Source organism: Rhinoderma darwinii, chromosome 2, assembly GCF_050947455.1.
Source record: "Rhinoderma darwinii isolate aRhiDar2 chromosome 2, aRhiDar2.hap1, whole genome shotgun sequence".
Classification (NCBI taxonomy): domain Eukaryota; kingdom Metazoa; phylum Chordata; class Amphibia; order Anura; family Rhinodermatidae; genus Rhinoderma; species Rhinoderma darwinii.
The window spans coordinates 122,902,436-122,927,119 of record NC_134688.1 but is presented as its reverse complement, the minus strand read 5'-3'; the positions used below and the strand labels follow the sequence as shown (position 1 = coordinate 122,927,119).

The window sequence follows — 24,684 nt, the reverse complement described above, 5'->3', positions numbered from 1 at the left end:
TGCATGAAACTTGTCACTCCAAACAAGCTGCTAGCAGCATTTTATAGAGTAGGAGAAGAAGAACAGGCTGATATATAGTTTTGTGGGAAACGATTTAGGATAAGACTTTGTGCACATCCCGTTACATCCCTACATTTAGCGTGTATGTCACGAAAGCTCCCGCTGTACACGCTGAATGTGTCCAATTGTGCTCCATTAGCCCAACGGAGACCAAACTAGTGTCCTTTTGGCCTCCATCGGGCTGGTTTATTTCTGTATACCTGTTTTTGGAGGATGGAATAGCTTTTCCAGTCGGAGGTATCTCGCAAATAAATGGATACCACACTGTATACTTTTTCTTTTTAACATGGGAGTCTTTGGGTGACATATGCCACTGTATGGCATATAAGTCACACTGATACGTTTAACGTATACGTCATGGGCTTTTCCATAGCCTTTCATGGCATATACGAGAAATGGATACCATTATAGCCTATAGGCGTCCTATGTGTTAAATGTAGTCATTGTAGTGGCACCCGTCACCCATAGGCTTTAATAGCATCTGTTTAACGTATACGTCATAAGAAGGGTCATGAGAGTTCATGAAGTATACCATTAAACGCTATGGTGACGGATGCCACTGCTAAGGCATTTGTTACAGCCCATGTTTAAATTATACGCTGGAACTTTTCCCCGGCGTATACTTTAAACGTAGACCAAAAAATGTAATGTGCACAGAGCCTATCCTGTAATTGGTTGATTTACATTTCCGCTTACTGTGGGCTAAAGAGTCAAGTGGGCGGTCCTACTCAGTGATTGGCAGCTATTTCTGTATGCTCACTAATGCAGGAAAATCTATGGTTGAGACTGCCCACTCGACTCTATAACCCACAGTGAGCAGGGATTTAAAGACTAAAGTTCAGGTTATTCCACAAAACTAGAGATCAATTTGCTCATCTCCTCCTGCTTTGTAACATAATGCCTGTCGATTTACTAGAATGTTCGACATGACAGGTTCCCTTGAAGTTTATTTCCTTAAAACTACTGACACATAGACATATGTCTGAATATTTTTTGGGTACTGTGGGCTAGAACCTACACTGAGTCCTTCTGGCTCTTTATAGATCCTGCGTCATTCAAGATTTCCGAGCTAATGTTGATGGAGCACCTGTAGACTTTAATGCGATTGTAATGGGCATGCATAGTCTTCATGGATTGTACAGATGTGGCATTGCTGAGTGATAATAACTTGTTTCAATTAATAAAAATCATTTTTATTCACATAAAACTCCTTTAAAGAGGCTCTGTCACCAGATTATAAGTGCCCTATCTCCTATATAATCTGATCGGCGCTGTAATGTCGATAGCAGCAGTGGTTTTTATTTTGAAAAACGATCATTTTTGAGCAAGTTATGAGCAATTTTAGATTTATGCTAATTAGTTTCTTAATAGTCAACTGGGCGTGTTTTTACTTTTTACCAACTGGACGTTATACAGAGGAGTGTATGACACTGACCAATCAGTGACCAATCAGCGTCATACACTTCTCATTGTTCCAGCCCAGCGTCTTTCACTGCACAGTGTGATTGTTACAGTGTGATTGTGCAATGAAAGAAGCTGGGCTGGAACAATGAGAAGTGTATGATGCTGATTGGTCACTGATTGGTCAACGTCATACACGCCTCTGTACAATGCCCAGTTGGTAAAAAGTAAAAACACGCCCAGTTGTCTATTAAGAAACTAATTAGCATAAATCTAAAATTGCTCATAACTTGCTTAAAAATTATCGTTTTTCAAAATAAAAACCACTGTTGTTATCTACATTACAGCGCCGATCAGATTATGTAGGAGATATAATGTAGGAGATATATAATCTGGTGACAGAGCCTCTTTAAGTGATCTGTGATGTACAATAAATATTATCACATACACTGTTAGGCCTTGTTCAAACGGCGCTCAAAAAAAAGACATGTAAAGGCGTCAAAAACGCCAGCGTTTTTCAAAGCGCTTTTTAAAGTACAGGCATTTTTTACGCGTTTTTTAATGATTTTTTTTACGTGTTTTCGGTGCGTTATTAGGACTTCCATTGACTATGGGTATTAGGCTAGTTTTTGTGCATTTTCGGTTGCGTTTTTGCCGTGTTTTTGGCGCGTTTATTGGGTGCGTAATTAGGACTCCCATTGACTATATTACGTTTTGCATTTTTTAAACGCGCGTGTAAAAAAAATGTGTCGTATTCACTGCAATTTGTTTTTCCATTGATGTCGATAAGAAGCTTAAAGCATGCGTTTTTGACACGTTTTTGAAGCGTTTTTCCACGAGTGTGCACAAGGCCTTAGGTTGTTACGATGGAAAGATGAATCTGCACAGGATTCAGAGCTGTGCTATAACAGGAAGACTCATACAAGTATTCCCCACTCTCTATGCCTTAGCTGTTCTCGTAAGCCTTTTCTTCCTCCTACACACTTATTTTTTGCTGTATAGAGAGATCTGGCTGTGAAACACTCTTCACATAGCGCTCCTGGACACAGTTCAGCTTCACTTCTGATAACACAAGGGAACTAGATCTTTTTTTAAATCTCTATGAATTAGAAAAGAATATTAGAGCTTGACGAAGAATACTACCGTTTTCTTTATTTTTTTTTTACAGTCGAAATCAACTCTCGTCATTGCCAGCCTGCATATCTGGTCTTCCTCTAAAAGTCTTAATTGCAAGTAATAATAAGCTTGGATTTCTGCCAGAAGAAATAGGTCAACTACAGCAGTTAATGGAGCTGGTATGTCACTAAATAGAATATTTTTACTCCTCACTTGCGTTTTATTCAGGAGAGTTGTAACCTAAAGCTGATGTGTGGGATATAAGGTGAGCCAAATTGTTCAAACCCTGTGGGATCATCTGAACTTTATCTAATGACTTGAAAATTGGTACTTTCTTATGAAAGAAAACAGAAATCTGGCAGGGAAGTAGCAGAAAGACCTTTTGGAAAATCACTTAGTGAAACATTCATGAAATGAAAAGGCTAAAGTGACAGCAGTGAATTTGTCACAAATGACTATAATTCTAGAACTGAAATGCAGAATTACAAGACCAGCAGAACATAGAAACATGTAGGAGGCACCCGACTGTGCCAGTGTTCACAACAGGCATGATTATATGACTGTAGTAGTGTGAACCTGCTAGTATACTAGCCAAATAAAAAGCATATACAGTATGCATACAGATAGATACAGTGAAGGAAATAAGTATTTGATCCCTTGCTGATTTTGTAAGTTTGCCCACTGTCAAAGACATGAACAGTCTAGAATTTTTAGGCTAGGTTAATTTTACCAGTGAGAGGGGGCCCCAGTCAAAAGTTTGCTATGAGGCCCAGTGTTTCCTATTAGGCCCCTGGTTTCTGCTGCTATAGTGAGATAGGAGAGCAAGATCTCCTCTATGTGTGCTGTGTCTAGCAGTTAGGCACCACAACCTATCTCGGAGAAAACTAAGAATTAGAGATAGTGCCTGCAAAGGGAGAAAAATGCCATATACAGTGAAGGAAATAAGTATTTGATCCCTTGCTGATTTTGTGTTTGCCCACTGTCAAAGTCATGAACAGTCTAGAATTTTTAGGCTAGGTTAATTTTACCAGTGAGAGATAGATTATGTAATAAAAAAAAAAAACAGAAAATCACATAGTCCAAATTATATATATTTATTTGCATTGTGCTCAGAGAAATAAGTATTTGATCCCCTACCAACCATTAAGAGTTCAGCCTCCTCCAGACCAGTTACACGCTCCAAATCAACTTGGTGCCTGCATTAAAGACAGCTGTCTTACATGGTCACCTGTATAAAAGACTCCTGTCCACAGACTCAATTAATTAGTCTGACTCTAACCTCTACAACATGGGCAAGACCAAAGAGCTTTCTAAGGATGTCAGGGACAAGATCATAGACCTGCACAAGGCTGGAATGGGCTACAAAACCATAAGTAAGACGCTGGGTGAGAAGGAGACAACTGTTGGTGCAATAGTAAGAAAATGGAAGACATACAAAATGACTGTCAATCGACATCGATCTGGTGCTCCATGCAAAATCTCACCTCGTGGGGTATCCTTGATCCTGAGGAAGGTGAGAGCTCAGCCGAAAACTACACGGGGGGAACTTGTTAATGATCTCAAGGCAGCTGGGACCACAGTCACCAAGAAAACCAGGTAACACATTACGCCGTAATGGATTAAAATCCTGCAGTGCCCGCAAGGTCCCCCTGCTCAAGAAGGCACATGTACAGGCCCGTCTGAAGTTTGCAAATGAACATCTGGATGATTCTGAGAGTGATTGGGAGAAGGTGCTGTGGTCAGATGAGACTAAAATTGAGCTCTTTGGCATTAACTCAACTCGCCGTGTTTGGAGGAAGAGAAATGCTGCCTATGACCCAAATAACACCATCCCCACTGTCAAGCACGGAGGTGGAAACATTATGTTTTGGGGGTGTTTCTCTGCTAAGGGCACAGGACTACTTCACCGCATCAATGAGAGAATGGATGGAGCCGTGTACCGTCAAATCCTGAGTGACAACCTCCTTCCCTCCACCAGGACATTAAAAATGGCTCGTGGCTGGGTCTTCCAGCACGACAATGACCCGAAACATACAGCCAAGGCAACAAAGGAGTGGCTCAAAAAGAAGCACATTAAGGTCATGGAGTGGCCTAGCCAGTCTCCAGACCTTAATCCCATCGAAAACTTATGGAGGGAGCTGAAGATCCGAGTTGACAAGCGACAGCCTCGAAATCTTAATGATTTACAGATGATCTGCAAAGAGGAGTGGGCCAAAATTCCATCTAACGTGTGCAAACCTCATCATCAACTACAAAAAACGTCTGACTGCTGTGCTTGCCAACAAGGGTTTTGCCACAAAGTATTAAGTCTTGTTTACCAAAGGGATCAAATACTTATTTCTCTGTGCACAATGCAAATAAATATATATAATTTTGACAATGTGATTTTCTTTTTTTTTTTTTATATAATCTATCCCTCACTGGTAAAATTAACCTAGCCTAAAAATTCTAGACTGTTCATGTCTTTGACAGTGGGCAAACTTACAAAATCAGCAAGGGATCAAATACTTATTTCCTTCACTGTATATGTACACTCGCAAACACATATTACCCCTCCCACACATCAATATATTTATATTTGTATGTTGCTAAGATAGCGGTTACATACGTTGGTATACTGCATTACTTCTGAATATAGCATCTTCCAGGTATTCACAGCCATTGCAGTCTACAGATTATGTTATAAAGAGGGGAAACTCAGAAGCTCAATTTAAGGGAAACCACAATAATTGTTTTTTGATGCACAGTTTCCTTTACTTATTACTGTATGCTATAACACAGTCTTCTATGGGATTGTATAAATGTACTCCGGGCAGAGGATCGAGGCATTGTGACTACTCTCTCACCATTGTCTCATACCTTAAGAACAGTAACAAGTTCTATTTAGTCCTCTCATCTAAAATATTTATTTTTAGATAAAATGCTGTCCATGGTCATGTCATGGACACACAGGTGCTGGGATCGTTAGAAGACAACTCCGATACACATACTGTAACGAGCCATGCACCTGTGTGTACATCACATGACCATGGACAGAATATTATCCACTGGAAGTAAACAATGAATGTTCCTACTGAATAACAAACAGATCTTGAAAAAAAAAGGTGCGGAATGAACCCCTTAATGTCCAGGCCTTTTTATACATTAATGACCAAGCAATATTTTTAGTTTTTTCACTGTCACAATTCTAAGAGTCATAACTTTTTAATTTTTCCGTCGACATAGCTGTCATGCGGGCTTCCTTTTTGCAGGGCAATTTATATATTTTAATTGCATCTTTTTTGTGTGCACATAGTGTATTGATTAACCTTTGTTAAAAGGGTTTTCCAGTGCCTAAAAATTGATGGCCTATCCTCAGGATAGGCCATCAATAGCTGATCGGTAGGGGTCCGACTCCCGGGACCCCCGCCAATCAGCTGTTTTGAAGGGGGTACAGCACTCGTACGAGCTCTGCTTCCCCCTGATTTCTACTTGCTCACTGTGAATCGTCAACACAGATGTAGCAGTATTCACGGTATTGTAACCTCCTCCTATTCACTTCAATGGGAGAAGAAAGCTGCAATACTGTGAATCTCCGCTACATGTGTGTCGACGATTCACAGTGAGCAAGTAGAAATGAAAAGAAAGCAGCGCTTGTACAAGCATATACCCTGATGTACTCCGCCCATCTTACATATACCCTGATGTACTTTGCACAGCTTACATATACCCTGATGTACTCCGCCCATCTTACATATACCCTGATGTACTCTGCACAGCTTACATATACCCTGATGTACTCCACCCAGCTTACATATACCCTGATGTACTCCACCCAGCTTACATATACCCTGATGTACTCCGCACAGCTTACATATACCCTGAGGCACTCTGCCCAGCTTACATATACCCTGATGTACTCCGCACAGCTTACATATAATACATGTATTCTGGAGAACCCGCTTAACAATTTATGGGGTGTGTCTCCAGTAGCACAAGCTGGGCACAACCTATTGGTCACTGAAATGGCATATCAGTGGAAAATGGCAGTTTTTAATCTGCAACATCCACAGTGCACTAATATCTGCAAAACACTTGCGTTGTCAAAATGCTCACAATACCTCTAGAAAGATTTCTTCAGGGATGTAGTTTCTAAAATGGGGTAATTTTTCTGGGCTTTCCAATGTACTGGTACTTTAGCTCAATGCCCGAATACTAATCTTGTAAAATCTCCACTCCAAAAACCAAATTGCGCTCCTTCTGTTTAGAGCCTTTCTGTGTGTCCAAATAGCAGTTTATGACCACATGTGGGGTATTGCTGTACTCGGCAGAAATTGCTTTAGAAAGGTTGGGCGGCTTTTTCTCCCTTCTCCCTTGTGAAAATGAAAAAATGCAACTTTTTAGTGGAAAAAATGTGATGCTAATTTTTACGGCATAATTCCAAGAAATTCTGCAAAAGACCTGTGGGATCTAAATGCTCACTATACCACTAGATAGATTCCTTAAAGAGGCTCTGTCACCAGATTTTCAACCCCTATCTGCTATTGCAGCAGATCGGCGCTGCAATGTAGATTACAGTAACGTTTTTATTTTTAAAAAACGAGCATTTTGGGCCAAGTTATGACAATTTTCGTATTTATGCAAATGAGGCTTGCAAAAGTATAACTGGGCGTGTTGAAAAGTAAAAGTACAACTGGGCGTGTATTATGTGCGTACATCGGGGCGTGTTTACTACGTTTACTAGCTGGGTGTTCTGATGAGAAGTATCATCCACTTCTCTTCACAACGCCCAGCTTCTGCCAGATCACGCTGTGACATCACTCACAGGTCCTGCATCGTGTCGGCACCAGAGGCTACAGTTGATTCTGCAGCAGCATCAGCATTTGCAGGTAAGTAGCTACATGGACTTACCTGCAAACGCCGATGCTGCTGCAGAATCATCTGTAGCCTCTGGTGCCGATGTGTCCTCGCTCGTCTGACACGATGCAGGACCTGTGAGTGATGTCACAGCGTGATCTGGCAGAAGCTGGGCGTTGTGAAGAGAAGTGGATGATACTTCTCATCAGAGCGCCCAGCTAGTAAAAGTAGTAAACACGCCCCGATGTACGCACATAATACACGCCCAGTTGTACTTTTACTTTTCAACACGCCCAGTTGTACTTTTGCAAGCCTCATTTGCATAAATACGAAAATTGTCATAACTTGGCCCAAAATGCTCGTTTTTTAAAAATAATAACGTTACTGTAATCTACATTGCAGCGCCGATCACATGCAATAGCAGATAGGGGTTGCAAAATCTGGTGACAGAGCCTCTTTAAGGTGTGTAATTTCCCAAATGGGGTCACTTTTGGGGGGTTCCTACTGCTTTGGCCCGCAGGGTCTTTTGAAATGTGACATGGCACCCAGAAACCATTCCAGCTAAATTTGAGCTCCAAATGGTGCTCCTTCCCTTTTGAGCCCTGCCGTGTGTACAAACAGCAGTTTATAACCACTTATGGGGTTTTTACGTAATCGGGAGAAATTGCTTTTCAAATGTTGGCGTGCTTTTGCTCCTTTATTCCTTATAAAAATTTAAAATGTCCACGTTTTATCGGAAAAAAATTAGCTTTTCAATTTCATGGCCTAATTCCACTAAATTGCTCCCTATACCCCTAGATAAATTCCTTCAGGGGTGTAGTTTCCGAAATAGGGTGACTTTTGGGGGTTTCGACTGATTTGGTCGCACAGGGGCTTTGCAAATGTGACATGGCGCCGCAAACCATACCAGCAAAATTTGTCCTCCAAAAGCCAAATGGTGCTCCTTCCCTTCTAAGCCCTGCCTTGGGTTCAAACAGCAGTTTATTGCCACATATGGGGCATTGCTGTGCTTAGAAGAGGATGATTTACAAATTTTGAGGTGCTTTTTCTCCTTTGTTTATTTTGAAAATGGAAAAATCTGAGCTAAAACTACATTTTATTAGGAAAAAACTTAGATTTTCATTTTCATGGCCTAATTCCAGTAAAGTCAGCAAAAAACCTGTAGGCTCAAAATGCTTACTATACCCCTCGATAAATTCCTTGAGGGGTGTAGTTTCCCAAATGGGGTCACTTTTGGGGGTTTTTCTCTATATTGGTCCCACAGGGGCTTTGCAAATGTGACATGGCACCCGAAAATCATTGCAGCAAAACTTGAGCTCCAAAAGCAAAATGGTGCTCCTTCCCTTTTTAGCTCTGCCGTGTGTCCAAACAGCAGTTTATTACCACATATGAGGTATTGACGTAATTGGGAGAAATTGCTTTTCAAATGTTGGGGTAGTTTTTTTGTCCTTCATGCCTTGTAAAAATTCGAAAATTTCTACGTTTTATTGGAAAAAATTGGGATTTTCATTTTCACAGCCTCATTTTACTAAATTCAGTAAAAAACCTGTAGGGTCAAAATGCTCACTATACCCCTTGATAAAGTCTCTGAGGGGTGTAGTTTCCAAATGGTGTCTTTTTGGGGTGTTTCCACTGTTTTGGCTCCACAAGACCTCTTCAAACCTGACATGGTGCCTAAAATATTTTCTAATAAAAAGAAGGCCCCAAAATCCACTAGGTGCTCCTTTGCTTCTGCAGCCCGTGCTTCACTCCATTCGCACACTAGGGCCACATGTGGGATATTTCTAAAAACTGCAGATTCTGGGCAATAAATTTGTAGTTGCGTTTCTCTGGTAAAATCCTCTGTGTTACAGAAAAAAAAAAGGATTAAATAGGAATTTCTACAAAAAAAAAATGAAATTTGTAAATTCCACCTCTACTTTGCTTTAATTCTTGTGAAACGCCTAAAGAGTTAGGGCATGGCCAGACGTAGCGGAATTGCTCTGGACCCGTTTCTCCATTGCCTTCCACAGCTTTGTGGTTGGGTTCGTTTGCACGTTGCGGACAATTCCGCTGCGGAGCATAGGCTGCGGTGCGGAATTTTATGTCCGCAGCATACAATGGTTGTTGCGGACGTGTGGCGGACTGGTTGCGGAATTTCTCCATTGACTTCAATGGAGATTCAAAATTCCACAATGAAGTCCGCAGATGTAATGTAGATGTTATGTGTGCTGCGGAGCGTATTGTTTTTTTTAACATGACATTTCTTCATTCTGGCTGGACCTATGTGTATTTCTAGGTCTACAGCCAGACTGAGGAAGTCAATGGGGCTCCCGTAATTACGGGTGACTACGTGTGTGCACCCATAATTACGGGTGACTACGTGTGTGCACCCATAATTACGGGTGACTACGTGTGTGCACCCATAATTACGGGTGACTACGTGTGTGCACCCGTAATTACGGGAGCGTTGCTAGGCGACGTCAGTAAATAGTCACTGTCCAGGGTGCTGAAAGAGTTAAGCGATCGGCAGTAACTGTTTCTGCACCCTGGACAGTGACTACCGATCACAATATACAGCAACCTGTCAAAAAAAAAAGGTCATACTTACCAAGAACTCCCTGCTTCTTCCTCCAGTCCGGTTTCCCAGGATGACGTTTCAGTCCAAGTGACGGCTGCAGCCAATCACAGGCTGCAGCGATCACATGGACTGCCGCGTCATCCAGGGAGGTCGGGCTGGATGCCGAAAGAGGGACGCGTCACCAAGACAACTGCCGGTAAGTATGAAATTCTTTTACTTTCACTAGGGATAGTGCTGTCCCTTCTCTCTATCCTGCACTGATAGAGAGAAGGGAAGTACTTTCACCTCAATACGCAACGGCTAGTCCGCATCAATTTAATGCCCATTTTGGGCAGATCCGCAACAGAATCTGCAACACAGATTCTGTGCGGCATTGATGTGGACAGTTGCGGAAGAAATCCGCCACGTCTGGGCATGCCCTTAAGAAGCTTATTGCTGTTTTGAATACTTTGAGAGATGCAGGTTTTAAAATGGGGTGATTTATGGGGGTTTGTATAGTATTGGCCCCTCAAAGCCACTTCAGAACTGAACTGGTCCCTGAAAAAATAGCCTTTTGAAATTTTCTTGAATAAGTGAGAAATTGCTGCTAAATTTCTAAGCCTTGTAACGTCCTAGAAAAAGAAAAGAACGTTTAAAAAAACGATGCAAACATATTTTGTGTGGTATTACTATGTATTTTACAAGCAGATACATTTTAATTTAGAAAAGCGCTAATTTTTGCAAATTTTATCAAAATTTTTGTTTTTCACAATTAAATATTGAATTTATCGACCAAATTTTTTCACTAACATAAAGTACAATATGTGACGAGAAAACAATCTCAGAATTGTTTGCATCAGGCGGGGATCTCCTGTAGCCCGGGCTGTTGCTAACAGCCTCGGGCTTTAGGGCAACGATCGGAGACCATGAGCAGTGGTTTCCGATCGTATTTAACCCCTCAGATGCGGCGCTCAATAGCAAACGCCACATCTTAGTGGGTTTAGAGGGAGGGAGCTCCCTCTCTCAGCCCGCAGCATTACTTTATTAGGCCCCCAGGTCTGCCTTTAGTGATTGCCTGTTAGGCCATGCCAGAGTCATGACCTAACAGATTTCTGTCAGTTTTACACTGCAATACAGCAGTATTGCAGTGTATTATAATAGCGATCAAAAGATCACACAGTAAGGTCCCCTAGTGGGACTAAAAAAAAAAAGTTTAAAAAAGTTTGAAATAAATAAATAAATGTCCCAAGAAAAAAAATATTAAAAACCCACTTTTTCCCCTTACAAAATACTTTATTATCCAAAAAAGTTACTCATATTTGGTATCGCCGCGTCCGTAACGAACCTAACTATAAAACGATTACATTTTTTAACCCGCACGATGAACGCCGTAAAAAATGTAATTAAAAACAATGCCAGAATTGCTGTTTTCTGTTCATCCTACGTTCAAATTTTTTTTATAAAAGTGATCAAAAGTTGCATGTACTCCAAAATGGTACCAATAAAAACTACAAGTCATCCAGCAAAAAAAAAGTCCTCATACAGCTGCATCGGTCGAAAAATACAAAAAAGCTATGGCTCTTAGAATATGGCGACACAAAAACAAGTAATTTTGAAAAAGAAGTGTTTTTACTGTGTAAAATTAAGAAAACATAAAAAAACCTATATAAATTTAGTACCGCCAATACAATAAAGTTATTATGTTATTTATACCACATGGTAAACGGCGTAAAATTAAGATGCAAAAAAGAGCGGCGACATTTCTGTTTTTTTTCCAGTTCCCCACTAAAAAGTTAATAAAAAGTCAATCAATAAATTATATGTACCCCAAAATAGTGCTATTGAAAAATACAACTTGTCCCGCAGCTATGCTTACAGCTATGTTGACGCCAAAATAGAAAAGTTATAGCTCTTTGAATGCGACGATGGAAAAACTTAAAAAATTGCTCGGTCATTAAGGTTTAAAATATATATAGGGGTTAAGAACAGTTTTTTTTTTTTTACTTTTAATTTTTTTAATTTAACTTTTTTTATTCCCACTTGGGGGCTTGAACTTGTCATCCCTTATATAATACTTTACAATACTTCTGTATTCCAGTGTATTGTCCTGTCAACCTTATCCTAGTACTAAGATGCCAGACCTGGGTGCCTTCATTAGGTCCCTGGCTGCCAGGACAACCCATCGGCACCCCTATAATATATAGCTCCTGAGCCCACACCTTACATCCTCCTGCGACATCCGCCTTTGTCACGTAGGGTTTGTGGACCTACTGTGCCGTACAGCCTTGGCGGTATGTTATCAGGCCAACAGGGCGCAGGTCAAAGTCTATAGTTCGTATAGGGTACCTGTGGCAGCTCGGACAGTAGCAAGGCAGGCTCGACAGGGACTAGGCAGCAGGTTGGAATCAGGCGTGGTGAAGCAGGTCAGGCGTGGTATACAGCACTGCACGACTTTAGCTCAGCACAATACTCGACCATTATAGTATGGAATGCAGGGAACAGGAACACACTAGGAGATCATTGCATAGACAAACTTAGGGAACAACAACAACGCTCAGGCATCGAAGCAAGGGCCTGAACCCCTCTGGGATCCGGCTGAGGGGAGTGGAAGCGAGCGCTGGCGTCTCCTGAGGAGGAGGCTGGGGCCAGCGCTCGCCGACTCATGGCTGCTGCTGTCAGGGGGAGATTGGAGCTGACGGCCCGCAGCCACGGACATGACAGCCTTATATATATGGCGGACGTCGAGAAGGAATAATATATGTATAATTTATAGTAGGGAGTATATTATTCCTTATACTACACACCTAAACTGCTGCAGAACATCTTTTAGAGTAAGTTGGAGTTGTTGTCCACCATTGATTGAAATGAAACACCTTAATTATTTTTAATACAATTAAGGCAAAGGTATACCAAAGTATTTTGGCCATACATATGCCAAATGGACAATCTTTTGGCATGCTTCTGGCTAATGAAAGTCTGTGCCATTAAATGTATATGCCAAGAGATTTTCTTGGCGAACCTAATCTTCAAACGTGGTGTGAACTTAAACTTATCTAGATAAAGTGTATTTATAGTTTCCAAAAATGAAGAAGGCATTTATTTTAGAATTTAGTTGCTAGAACTACTGTAACATTGTTAAGGTATTGTTCATTTTCTTGTTACAGGACATCAGCTGCAATGAAATAACATCTTTGCCACAGCAAATAGGTCTACTTAAGTCTCTGCGAGAATTAAATGTAAGGAGAAACTATCTGAAAGTTCTACCGCAGGGTAAGTGAGGGATAAGTTGTTTTCACACTATTAGAAGCTAAGAAAATCTCTAGGTTGTGATCATTAATGTCGAGTCAGTTAGGATAGCCTTAATGGGGTTGTCCGTGCTTGGAGCGTTTTTTTATACTGTTGACCTATTCACAGAATAGTTTATTAGTGTATGATTGATTAGGGGCCCGGCATCAGGGGCCCGCACCAATCAGCTGTTCCTGCAGCCTCCTGGCACCGAATGTTATACAGTGGCAGTGGCCAGTGTTGGAAGCAGAAGGCTCCGTACACTGTTTAGCAGCCATGCTGCAATACTGCAACTCTGCTCCTATTCACTTGACCGGAGCCATCTGATTTCCAGTGCCCAGAGGCAGCCAGAACAGCTGATCGGTGCAGGGTCCTGGTGTCGGACCTCCACTGATCATATACTGATGACCTATCCTGTAGATAGTTTATCAGTATAAAAAACTGGCAAGTGACCGAACAACCCCTTTAAATATAACCACTCTAAATAAAGGGGTTTTCCGACCCAGAAAGACATGCATATGGTCTTAAATATAAAATTGTCACATACTCAATTTTTAAATCCCTCTGTCACTTCTTAGCAGATGGTTACACCGTCCCTGCCGGTCTTTGTTTACTAGGCTGCAGAGATGATGTGGTGTACGCAACATGACTGCAGCAGCCAATCGCTGGTTGCAGCTGTGATGTCAGTATTGATGGCATGTCATCGCGGCATCCAGTGATGACTGGTGCAGGAAAAGTGAGGGATTTTAAAGGTGAGTATGTGCTCATTGGTTATTTTTCGTGATATTCATCTTAGGCCACTTTCACACTACAGTAATTTAGTCAGTATTTGCATCAGTGTTTGTAAGCCAATGCCATTGTACAAAACACAGAAGAGGAGCAAATCTTTGCACTATAGTTTTTCTGTTTGTTTTCCGCTCCTGGTTTTGTCTAATAAATACTAATGCAAAATACTGCCCATACATCTCTCCGAGAAAAGCTGTTCAGAAACTAAGCGGAACAGTGCTCATTTGAGCGCTTCTGCCGCTTCGTTTTGGCGATCGGTGGAGGAATAAGTGCACGGTCCCCAACCAATGAAATGTCACTATGTAAAAGTGTCCATTGTTGACATTTTGACACTGTACATAGGGTACCTGTTTTATTTGAAAAATCATTAGCCCCTTAATAAGGTAATATATTTCTAAATGTATGTAATTAAAACAAATATAAAAATACCTCCGTACAATATGTGCGTTCGTTATGCACCTAACCTGCGAACTTCCTAGCTGTAATGGCAGGGGGTAGGGAGACGGACAAGTGAGCCCTAATCTACCCGCCACTCTGTCCCTGCCTACTTGCAACGACCCGCCCTAGGCGACGGGGTACAACTGGGCGGCGGTCCCTGCGCTCAGTAAGTGCACGACAAACACGACAAACATACAAAGGAACACAAGCAAGGAAAAGGGGCCGTTGCCCACGGCAACACCGTGAGCAACCAGAGTGGTGAACGAGCCGAGTCAAGCCAGGAGTGTGCGAGGTACAAAACGAAAAGCAGAAGAGTAGTCGGTAAGCCAGGGTCTGTATGGAGCAGGATCAAAAATAGCAGGAGCTGTAGCTTGGCCAGGAAACCACAAGGAAAGAAACACAAGCAATAACAAGCACCGAGGGACAGGAAGTGCAGGCTTAAATAGACCGAGGGCGGGAGCTAGCTGAGTCTGGCCAGGTTACGATAGGCTCTCCCACTCCTAAGCCTGCCAGCCTGAATGGTGGAAGCAGGAGTCAGTCTCAGGGATGTATTCTCAGGTGCTGACTGATTAGTTCTGGGAGTTAACCCCGAAGCTGTTCCTGGCAGATCCTTTACAGTACCCCCCCTTTTATGAGGGGCCACCGGACCCTTTCTAAGTGGACCTGGCTTACTGGGGAAACGCAGGTGGAACCTCCTGACCAATACCCCAGCGTGAACATCCCGGGCGGGTACCCAAGTCCTCTCCTCGGGCCCGTATCCTCTCCAATGGACCAGGTACTGGAGGGAGCCTTGGACCATCTTGCTGTCCACAATCCTGGCCACCTCGAATTCCACCCCCTCCGGGGTGAGGATAGGAACAGGAGGTCTCCTCGAGGGAGCCAAGGACGGGGAGCAGCGTTTGAGGAGGGAGGCATGAAACACGTCGTGTATCCGAAAAGACGGGGGTAACTCCAGCCGGAAGGAGACAGAATTGAGGACCTCAATGACCTTATACGGCCCAATAAACCGGGGAGCAAACTTCTTGGACGGAACCTTGAGACGCAAGTTCCTAGACGACAACCACACCAGATCCCCGACCATAAACAGGGGGTTAGCAGAACGTCTTCTATCAGCCTGAGTTTTTTGTACGCTCTGGGACACCTCTAGGTTTTTCTGAACCTGGGCCCAGACTGTGCACAGTTCCCGATGAACGACCTCTACCTCAGGATTGTTGGAACTACCAGGTGAAACGGAGGAGAACCGTGGATTAAACCCAAAATTACAAAAAAAAGGAGAGACCCCTGACGAGTTACTGACCCGGTTATTAAGGGAAAATTCGGCGAGGGGAATGAAAGAGACCCAATCAAATTGACAGTCAGAGACAAAACACCTTAAGTATTGTTCTAGAGATTGATTAGTCCTCTCCGTTTGGCCATTGGTTTCAGGATGGAAGGCAGAGGAGAAGGACAGATCAATCCCCAACTTCATACAGAAGGCTCTCCAAAACAATGAAACAAATTGTACCCCTCTGTCCGAAACAATATTGACAGGGACCCCATGGAGACGCAGGATGTGTTTGACAAACAAGGTAGCCAACGTTTTGGCGTTGGGTAGTTTCTTGAGGGGCACAAAGTGGCACATCTTACTGAAGCGGTCCACCACCACCCACACCACCGACTTGCCTTGGGATGGAGGCAAATCGGTGATAAAATCCATGGAGATATGTGTCCAAGGTCTCTGGGGAATGGGCAACGAACGCAGTAAGCCCGCTGGTCGGGACCTGGGAGTCTTGGACCTAGCACAAACCTCACAAGCGGCGACGTAGGCCTTAACGTCTTTAGGCAACCCAGGCCACCAATAATTTCTGGTAATGAGGTGTTTGGTACCCAGGGTGCCTGGATGGCCAGATAGTGCGGAGTCATGATTTTCCCTAAGTACCCTTAGCCGGAATTGCAGGGGAACAAACAGCTTGTTCTCAGGAAGGTTCCCGGGAGCTGAACCTTGATCAGCAGCAATATCAGAGACTAAATCAGAATCGATCGAGGAAATGATTATACCTGGAGGCAAAATACAAGCAGGATCTTCCCCCGAAGGAGGGCTGGCCATGAAGCTACGCGACAGTGCATCAGCCTTAATATTTTTAGACCCAGCCCTATAGGTAACCAAAAAATTGAATCTGGTAAAAAATAACGCCCATCGAGCTTGTCTCGGGTTTAGCCTCCGGGCAGATTCTAGGAAAACCAGATTCTTGTGGTCGGTAAGGACCGTTACCTGGTGCCTAGCCCCCTCCAGGAAGTGGCGCCACTCTTCAAATGCCCATTTAATGGCTAAGAGTTCGCGGTTGCCAATATCATAGTTACTTTCAGTTGGCGAAAACTTCCTGGAGAAGTAGGCACAGGGGCGGAGATGGGTGAGGGACCTGGTACCCTGGGACAAGACAGCCCCCACTCCCACCTCAGATGCGTCAACTTCCACGATAAATGGCTCCATTTGGTTGGGCTGAACCAGCACCGGGGCCGAGACAAAGCACTTCTTAAGGACCTCAAAAGCCTGGACAGCCTCAGGAGGCCAGTGGAGGAGATCAGCACCTTTGCGAGTGAGGTCCGTAAGGGGCTTAGCGATGACCGAGAAGTTAGCAATAAATCTCCTGTAATAATTAGCGAACCCCAAAAAACACTGTAACGCCTTCAGGGAGGCAGGTTGGACCCATTCCGTCACAGCCTGAACCTTGGCGGGGTCCATGCAAAATTCATGAGGAGTGAGGATTTGACCCAAAAATGGAATCTCCTGTACCCCAAACACACATTTTTCGGTTTTGGCAAACAGTTTATTTTCCCGAAGGACCTGGAGCACCTTCCTGACATGCTCAATGTGGGAGGACCAGTCCTTGGAAAACACCAGTATGTCATCAAGGTACACTACCAGAAAAATCCCCAGGTAATTTCTCAAAATCTAATTTATGAAATTCTGGAAGACCGCAGGGGCATTACACAACCCAAAGGGCATGACGAGGTATTCGAAATGGCCTTCGGGCGTGTTAAACGCAGTCTTCCACTCATCCCCCTCTTTGATGCGAATAAGGTTATACGCCCCCTGTAGATCCAATTTAGAAAACCATTGGGCCCCCTGAACCTGATTAAAGAGATCAGGAATCAAAGGAAGGGGATACTGGTTCCTTACCGTGACCTTATTCAGGCTACGGTAGTCAATGCATGGCCTAAGACCACCATCCTTCTTCCCCACGAAGAAGAAGCCAGCACCTACCGGAGAAGAAGAGGGACGAATGTAACCCTTGGCCAGGGATTCCTGGATATACACTCTCATAGCTTCACGTTCGGGACAAGAAAGATTAAATATCCTACCCTTAGGAAGCTTAGCTCCTGGTACCAATTCGATAGCGCAATCGTATTCTCTATGAGGAGGTAACAATTCGGAGGCCTCCCTAGAGAAAACATCAGCGAAGTCCTGAACAAACTCGGGTAGCGTATTCGCCTCCTTAGGGGGAGAAATAGAATTAACAGAAAAACATGACGTACAACATTCATTACCCCATTTGGTTAGCTCCCCAGTATTCCAGTCAAACGTAGGATTATGCAACTGCAACCAGGGAAGACCTAGAACCAAATCGTACGATAATCCCTGCATCAACGGTACAGAGCATTGCTCCAAATGCATGGAGCCAACAAGGAGTTCAAAAACAGGGGTATGCTGTGTAAAATAACCATTAGCAAGAGGAGTGGAGTCGATACCCACTACCGGGACAGGTTTAGGCAAATCAATAAGAGGCATAGCAAGGGACATAGCAAATTCCACAGACATGATATTTGTAGAGGACCCTGAATCCACGAAGGCACTGCCGGTAGCAGACCTACCACCAAAAGAGACCTGAAAGGGAAGCAAGATCTTAGTACGTTTCATATTTACGGGAAATACCTGTGCGCCCAAGTGACCTCCCCGATGATCACTTAGACGCGGAAGTTCTCTGGCTGCAATCTTACGCTTAGGACAGTTGTTCACTTGATGCTTGTCGTCCCCACAGTAGAAGCAGAGACCATTCTTCCTGCGGAATTCTCTACGTTGTTGGGGGGACACGGAGGCCCCGAGTTGCATAGGTATCTCTGAATCTTTCGGGGAGGAACGAAGCAACGGAGCTTCGGGAGGCATCATGGGGGAGTCGGAGGAGAAAACACATAAACGTTCACGTTGTCGTTCCCTGAGACGTCGGTCAAGTCGTATCGCTAAAGCCATAACCTGGTCTAGGGAGTCAGAAGAGGGATAGCTAACTAGCAGGTCTTTCAGGGCATTCGACAAACCCAACCTAAACTGGCACCTTAAGGCAGGGTCATTCCACCGAGAAGCTACGCACCACTTCCGAAAGTCACAGCAATACTCCTCAACAGGTCTCTTACCCTGACTTAAGGTCACCAGCTGACTCTCGGCAAAGGCAGTCCTGTCAGTCTCGTCATAAATAAGTCTGAGAGCAGAAAAGAAACAATCAATGGAGGAAAGTTCAGGGGCGTCAGGAGCCAAGAAGAAGGCCCACTCTTGGGGCCCTTCCTGCAGCCGGGACATAATTATACCCACCCGCTGGCTCTCAGAACCTGAGGAATGAGGCTTTAAACGAAAGTAAAGCCTACAACTCTCCCGAAAGGAGAGAAAAGCCCTCCGGTCCCATGAGAACCGGTCGGGCAACTTGAGGTGGGGTTTAAGAGGTGCGGTGAGGGGAACTACCAGGGTAGCATCAGGCTGGTTGACCCTCTGAGCCAGGGCCTGGACCTGTAGGGAGAGACCCTGCATTTGCTGAGCCAGGGTCTCACGGGGATCCATAGTGGTGTCAGGGACCAGGGGTAGACTAGGTATGGGCTTGTTATTATGTAATGGCAGGGGGTAGGGAGACGGACAAGTGAGCCCTAATCTACCCGCCACTCTGTCCCTGCCTACTTGCAACGACCCGCCCTAGGCGATGGGGTACAACTGGGCGGCGGTCCCTGCGCTCAGTAAGTGCACGACAAACACGACAAACATACAAAGGAACACAAGCAAGTAAAAGGGGCCGTTGCCCACGGCAACACCGTGAGCAACCAGAGTGGTGAACGAGCCGAGTCAAGCCAGGAGTGTGCGAGGTACAAAACGAAAAGCAGAAGAGTAGTCGGTAAGCCAGGGTCTGTATGGAGCAGGATCAAAAATAGCAGGAGCTGTAGCTTGGCCAGGAAACCACAAGGAAAGAAACACAAGCAATAACAAGCACCGAGGGACAGGAAGTGCAGGCTTAAATAGACCGAGGGCGGGAGCTAGCTGAGTCTGGCTAGGTTACGATAGGCTCTCCCACTCCTAAGCCTGCCAGCCTGAATGGTGGAAGCAGGAGTCAGTCTCAGGGATGTATTCTCAGGTGCTGACTGATTAGTTCTGGGAGTTAACCCCGAAGCTGTGCCTGGCAGATCCTTTACACTAGCACAGTATTTTTACATTTGTTTTAATTACATGTATTTAGATAAATATTACTTTCTTATGGGGTTGATGATTTTTGTAATAAAACAGGTACCGTATGTGTAGTATTAGGCACTCTTTAATTTTACATTTTGAAATAGAAACTCCATATCAGAGCATAAAGATGGTTTTATTGATTAACAAAATAAAATATGTATTGTTATAAATGTATCGATCATAAGAATAATGTGTTTTCCATTTTTACAATAATGAAAAAAAGAAGGAATTATGGTTTTACATCAATTCACTTATAGTGTTTTTGTTGGTAGGTTTGCAAAATGAAATTTAGGCTGTATAAATGTTCAATAAATTCACTCCTGTGTTATTCTTGGCACAGTCCTAACAATATGAGAAATCTTACGTTTGACCTGGACGGATCACATATGTTAGAGCGGAAATTATTGTAAGAAGTTAAAACAACATATATTTTTTTGCTCCATGTAAGAACACATCTTTTTATTAACCATATAAATATTTTAATATAAAATTCATTTACTTTTTTATTAACTGTACAGTCTCAGATGTCACTGACTTGGAGCAGCCATTATTAGGTCATTTAAAGGGGTTTTCCAGTCCTAAGAAATTGATGGCCTATTCTCAGGATAATCCAAATACAGAGACAAGACAGCACATCCAAAAAAAGGAGGAATTTATTTACCCAAATATGCAACGTTTCAATCCAATAGGACCTTTCTTCTTATTTTGATGAATAAATTCCTCCTTTTTTTGGATGTGCTGTCTCGTCTCTATTTGGATTACATCAAATTACTTTGGATCAGGTTCTGTTGGGGTCTGCACCCATATAATCATATATATGGTGCTGTGATATTCCATTGTCTGCTATTATCAGGATAGGCAATCAATACCTGATCGAAGTGGAGACGACTCCTGGCACCCCCGCTGATCAGCTGGTTTGAAGGAGCCATTCCTCTCGTACAAGTTCTGCTTCCCCTTTATTTCTTCCTGCTTGTAATGTGAATCGCCAACACAACTCTAGCGGCGGTTCACATTATTTCAGCCTTCTCCCATTCAAGTGAATGGGAGAAAGCTGTAATACTGTGAACCACCACTACAAGTGTTTCAGTGATTTTCAGTCCGAGCAGGTAAGGAATGAAAGGGAAGTGGCGCTCGTATGTATCAAAACAGCTGATCATCGGGTGTGCTGTGAGTCGGACCCCCATTGATTAGGTATTGATGGCCTTCAATTTCTTAGGACTGGAAAGAACTGCCATACCTGGATTCCGACCTGCACCCTGATTACAACGGCCTAGGTTCACGCCCAATTGACACGATCAGTTGTCAATTTATTCATGAATTAGTTTATAGCCGTCTAAAAAGAACGAGACTGATTGCAGGGGCAACAGAGGCACGTAATGAGATTAAAAAAATGGCGTTGGAATCAGGGGGAGGGCATAAATCCAGATATGGCAGTAATTTTACTTTTTCGGGGGCATGACTGCTCCTTTTAAAGAGGCTCTGTCACCAGATTTTGCAACCACTATCTGCTATTGCAGCAGATAGGCGCTGCAATGTAGATTACAGTAACGTTTTTATTTTTAAAAAACGAGCATTTTTGGCCAAGTTATGACCATTTTTGTAGTTATGCAAATGAGGCTTGCAAAAGTCCAAGTGGGTGTGTTTAAAAGTAAAAGTCCAAGTGGGCGTGTATTATGTGCGTACATCGGGGCGTTTTTAATACTTTTACTAGCTGGGCGCTCTGAAGAGAAGTATCATCCACTTCTCTTCAGAACGCCCAGCTTCTGGCAGTGCAGATCTGTGACGTCACTCACAGGTCCTGCATCGTGTCGGCACCAGAGGCTACAGTTGATTCTGCAGCAGCATCAGCATTTGCAGGTAAGTAGCTACATCGACTTACCTGCAAACGCCGATGCTGCTGCAGAATCATCTGTAGCCTCTGGTGCCGATGTATCCTCGCTCGTCTGACACGATGCAGGACCTGTGAGTGACGTCACAGCGTGATCTCTGGAGAACACGGCTGTGTCTGCACTGCCAGAAGCTGGGCGTTCTGAAGAGAAGTGGATGATACTTCTCATCAGAACGCCCAGCTAGTAAAAGTATTAAACACGCCCCGATGTACGCACATAATACACGCCCAGTTGTACTTTTACTTTTCAACACGCCCAGTTGTACTTTTGCAAGCCTCATTTGCATAAATACGAAAATGGTCATAACTTGGCCAAAAATGCTCGTTTTTTAAAAATAAAAACGTTACTGTAATCTACATTGCAGCGCCTATCTGCTGCAATAGCAGATAGGGGCTGCAAAATCTGGTGACAGAGCCTCTTTAAGAGTGGTTCTAAAGGGTTTTAGCATTAGGGGCCTATCCTTAGTTGGGGGTCTGACTTTTGGGACCCACTGATCAGCACAGTGATGGGGCTATGACCCGTCTGTACGAGCTGATGGCAGTAAAGTTAGTCTTAATAAATTAGGCCTAATTATAACAGGATAACGGCACAGAATCTGGTAAATTGGCTTTACCTTATAATGCTGTACTTTAAGCAGTGTTAAATATTGACTTGTAATCTTATGACTCTTTCATGTCTTATGGTACTAACTAAATATCCATTCTTGTTTACAGAAATTGTAGATCTTCCCCTGGTAAAATTAGATTTTTCCTGCAATAAAATCCTGATACTACCACTTTGTTTTAGAAAAATGGTGCAATTACAAGTATTAGTACTTGAGAATAACCCACTGCAGTCTCCTCCTGCACAGGTGAGTGTTTTTTTCTATTGTAGCCTTATTTTCATATTAAGTCCATTCTTTTCTTTATTATTATTTTTTAGTGAGGCAGCGCTTTCATGTTAAAGCTCCTTTATATCAATGGGGTTCATTTTGGACAGGTAAAGTGTAGGCTTTCTAACATATACTTATTAGCTGAATTGTTCCCTAGCAATTGGAATGAATGTACAAATTCCCTGTTGTTTTACTGCCAACTATAGGCAAATACTAGTTGATGTTTAGGGAAACCTGTATCCTGATTGGGGTGCTATAGGAGGACAGAGACCCTGCATAGAGGCATTGTCATTTGCATACAGCTAATGCTTTAAATTGCTGCAATAGTTTAAGACGAGACCCAGGTCGTATACAGTTTAGGCAGGGTCGTAGCGGAAAAGATACAGTGAAGCACCAGGAATGATGCCAAGACAAAGTACCTTTACTCCGACCCGTTTTACTCTCACACACGGCCACAGTAACTGAAATGACACACTTCAGCAGTAGCACTTGAGAGTCACAGTCTCCTATGACAGGTTTCTGACGGTTCAGGCAAGTGATGATGGCTGGCCCACCACTTCCACAGGACAGGGTCAAAGGCACTCCTCCCTGATCCAGGCCCTGAACTAGGCTGCTCTACTGTTCTGCTTCACTCTGCGGGGAGACTCCTGTCATCACCCGCAATACACAGCGGCTCAATGGCAACACATGGGGAGGCTCCTGCCCATCAATGCTTCTGGACCCACTTCCGACTAGGGTTGTCACGATACCAGAATTTGGTCTTTGATACCGATACTTCGCGTTGTATTGCGATTCTCGATACCAAAACGATACTCTTATTAATAGTAATAAACCCTATCATGTTTCTCACAGTCATAATGGACAACATTGGGTTAATGTGTGAGGTACATGATGGGGTTAATTACTATTAATGTGAGAAGAAACAGCATCTTCTCTCTAATAGCAGCTTGTCACAGAGCAAGTTTTTCAGGCTTTGCCTGCACAGTTAACACAGGATGGCAGAAACAACCGCCTTTTATGTACTAGGCACTAAGGATGCAGCTGCTGCTATCTCTAACACTGAGAGAAGGGGGAGCAGTTGAGCCAGGCGTTAGGAGCAGTCGACTAACGGATTTGAGTTAGAATTGGCAGGAAACCAGCTGTCTACAGGAGTTACACAGACTCTACAGCAGCCAAATGGTGGGAAATGTTTTTATTAAGATTATTTAGAAAGTCGTTTAATTTTGCATTTAGGAAATTTCAGTTCAATAGACTTTAATGATGATAGAAAAGTCTATATTACTCATAGGTCATCTCATTGTTGTGCATCTCATTGTTGTGCAACCAGGCATGACTTAGAACATCACTAGGACCTACAAGAGCAGAATTTTTCCAAATTATTATTATTTAAACATTGGCAGAGATGTAAATATTACAGTAGGAGATTTCCATTTCTAGTACTAACCGTTTTGTTTGCAGTCATTTTAATTTTAATGGCGTCCTGTGCAGGTGCACTGGCTAAAGAACTAGAAAGCTGCTGCTTCCACAAAAGAAATGTATTCTTGTTTTAGCACAAAGGAGATTATGGAGACAAAACTTTTAAATCAAAGCAAAAAAACAAAATCCAATATCCCTGTTGAACAGAATGATCAGGAGGAAAGCTAAAAGTCTTAGGTGGGAGGGATATGTAATGCAAGAGGCGGATTGTCCCCATACAGAAGCTTTTTATATTTAGAAAATAAGTAATCACAAAACTGTGATGCTGTGTTTGTTTTTTTGTAATGTTGGAAATTATTATTTCTTATAAGTTCTTTGAATGGAATTATGAAGCAGATACCGATACTGTTTTTTTGCACTGTTGTATTATAAAAAATATTTTGTTTGCTATTTTTGGTAATCATGAGAAGGGGCTAAAAGGGTTAAAAATACATCATGAAATGTAGTTCAGGTTTACAAACTTAACTATGGTTCAGATTTCACCTTTGATGGAAGTTTCTGTAATAGCATCTATATAGAGAAT

At 43.1% G+C, this 24,684-nt stretch overlaps 1 protein-coding gene across 3 annotated transcripts in view; it reads left to right on the top strand.

Moving 5' to 3' along the window:
* LRCH1 (leucine rich repeats and calponin homology domain containing 1) overlaps positions 1–24,684 on the top strand; it is a 301,867-nt gene that overhangs the window by 135,448 nt on the left and 141,735 nt on the right. For all 3 annotated transcript variants that reach the window (XM_075852250.1, XM_075852251.1, XM_075852249.1), the window contains exons 3-5: positions 2,630–2,756; positions 13,117–13,222; positions 22,528–22,664. In XM_075852250.1, coding sequence (XP_075708365.1) covers positions 2,630–2,756; positions 13,117–13,222; positions 22,528–22,664 — 370 coding nt within the window. The remainder of the gene's footprint in view (positions 1–2,629; positions 2,757–13,116; positions 13,223–22,527; positions 22,665–24,684) is intronic.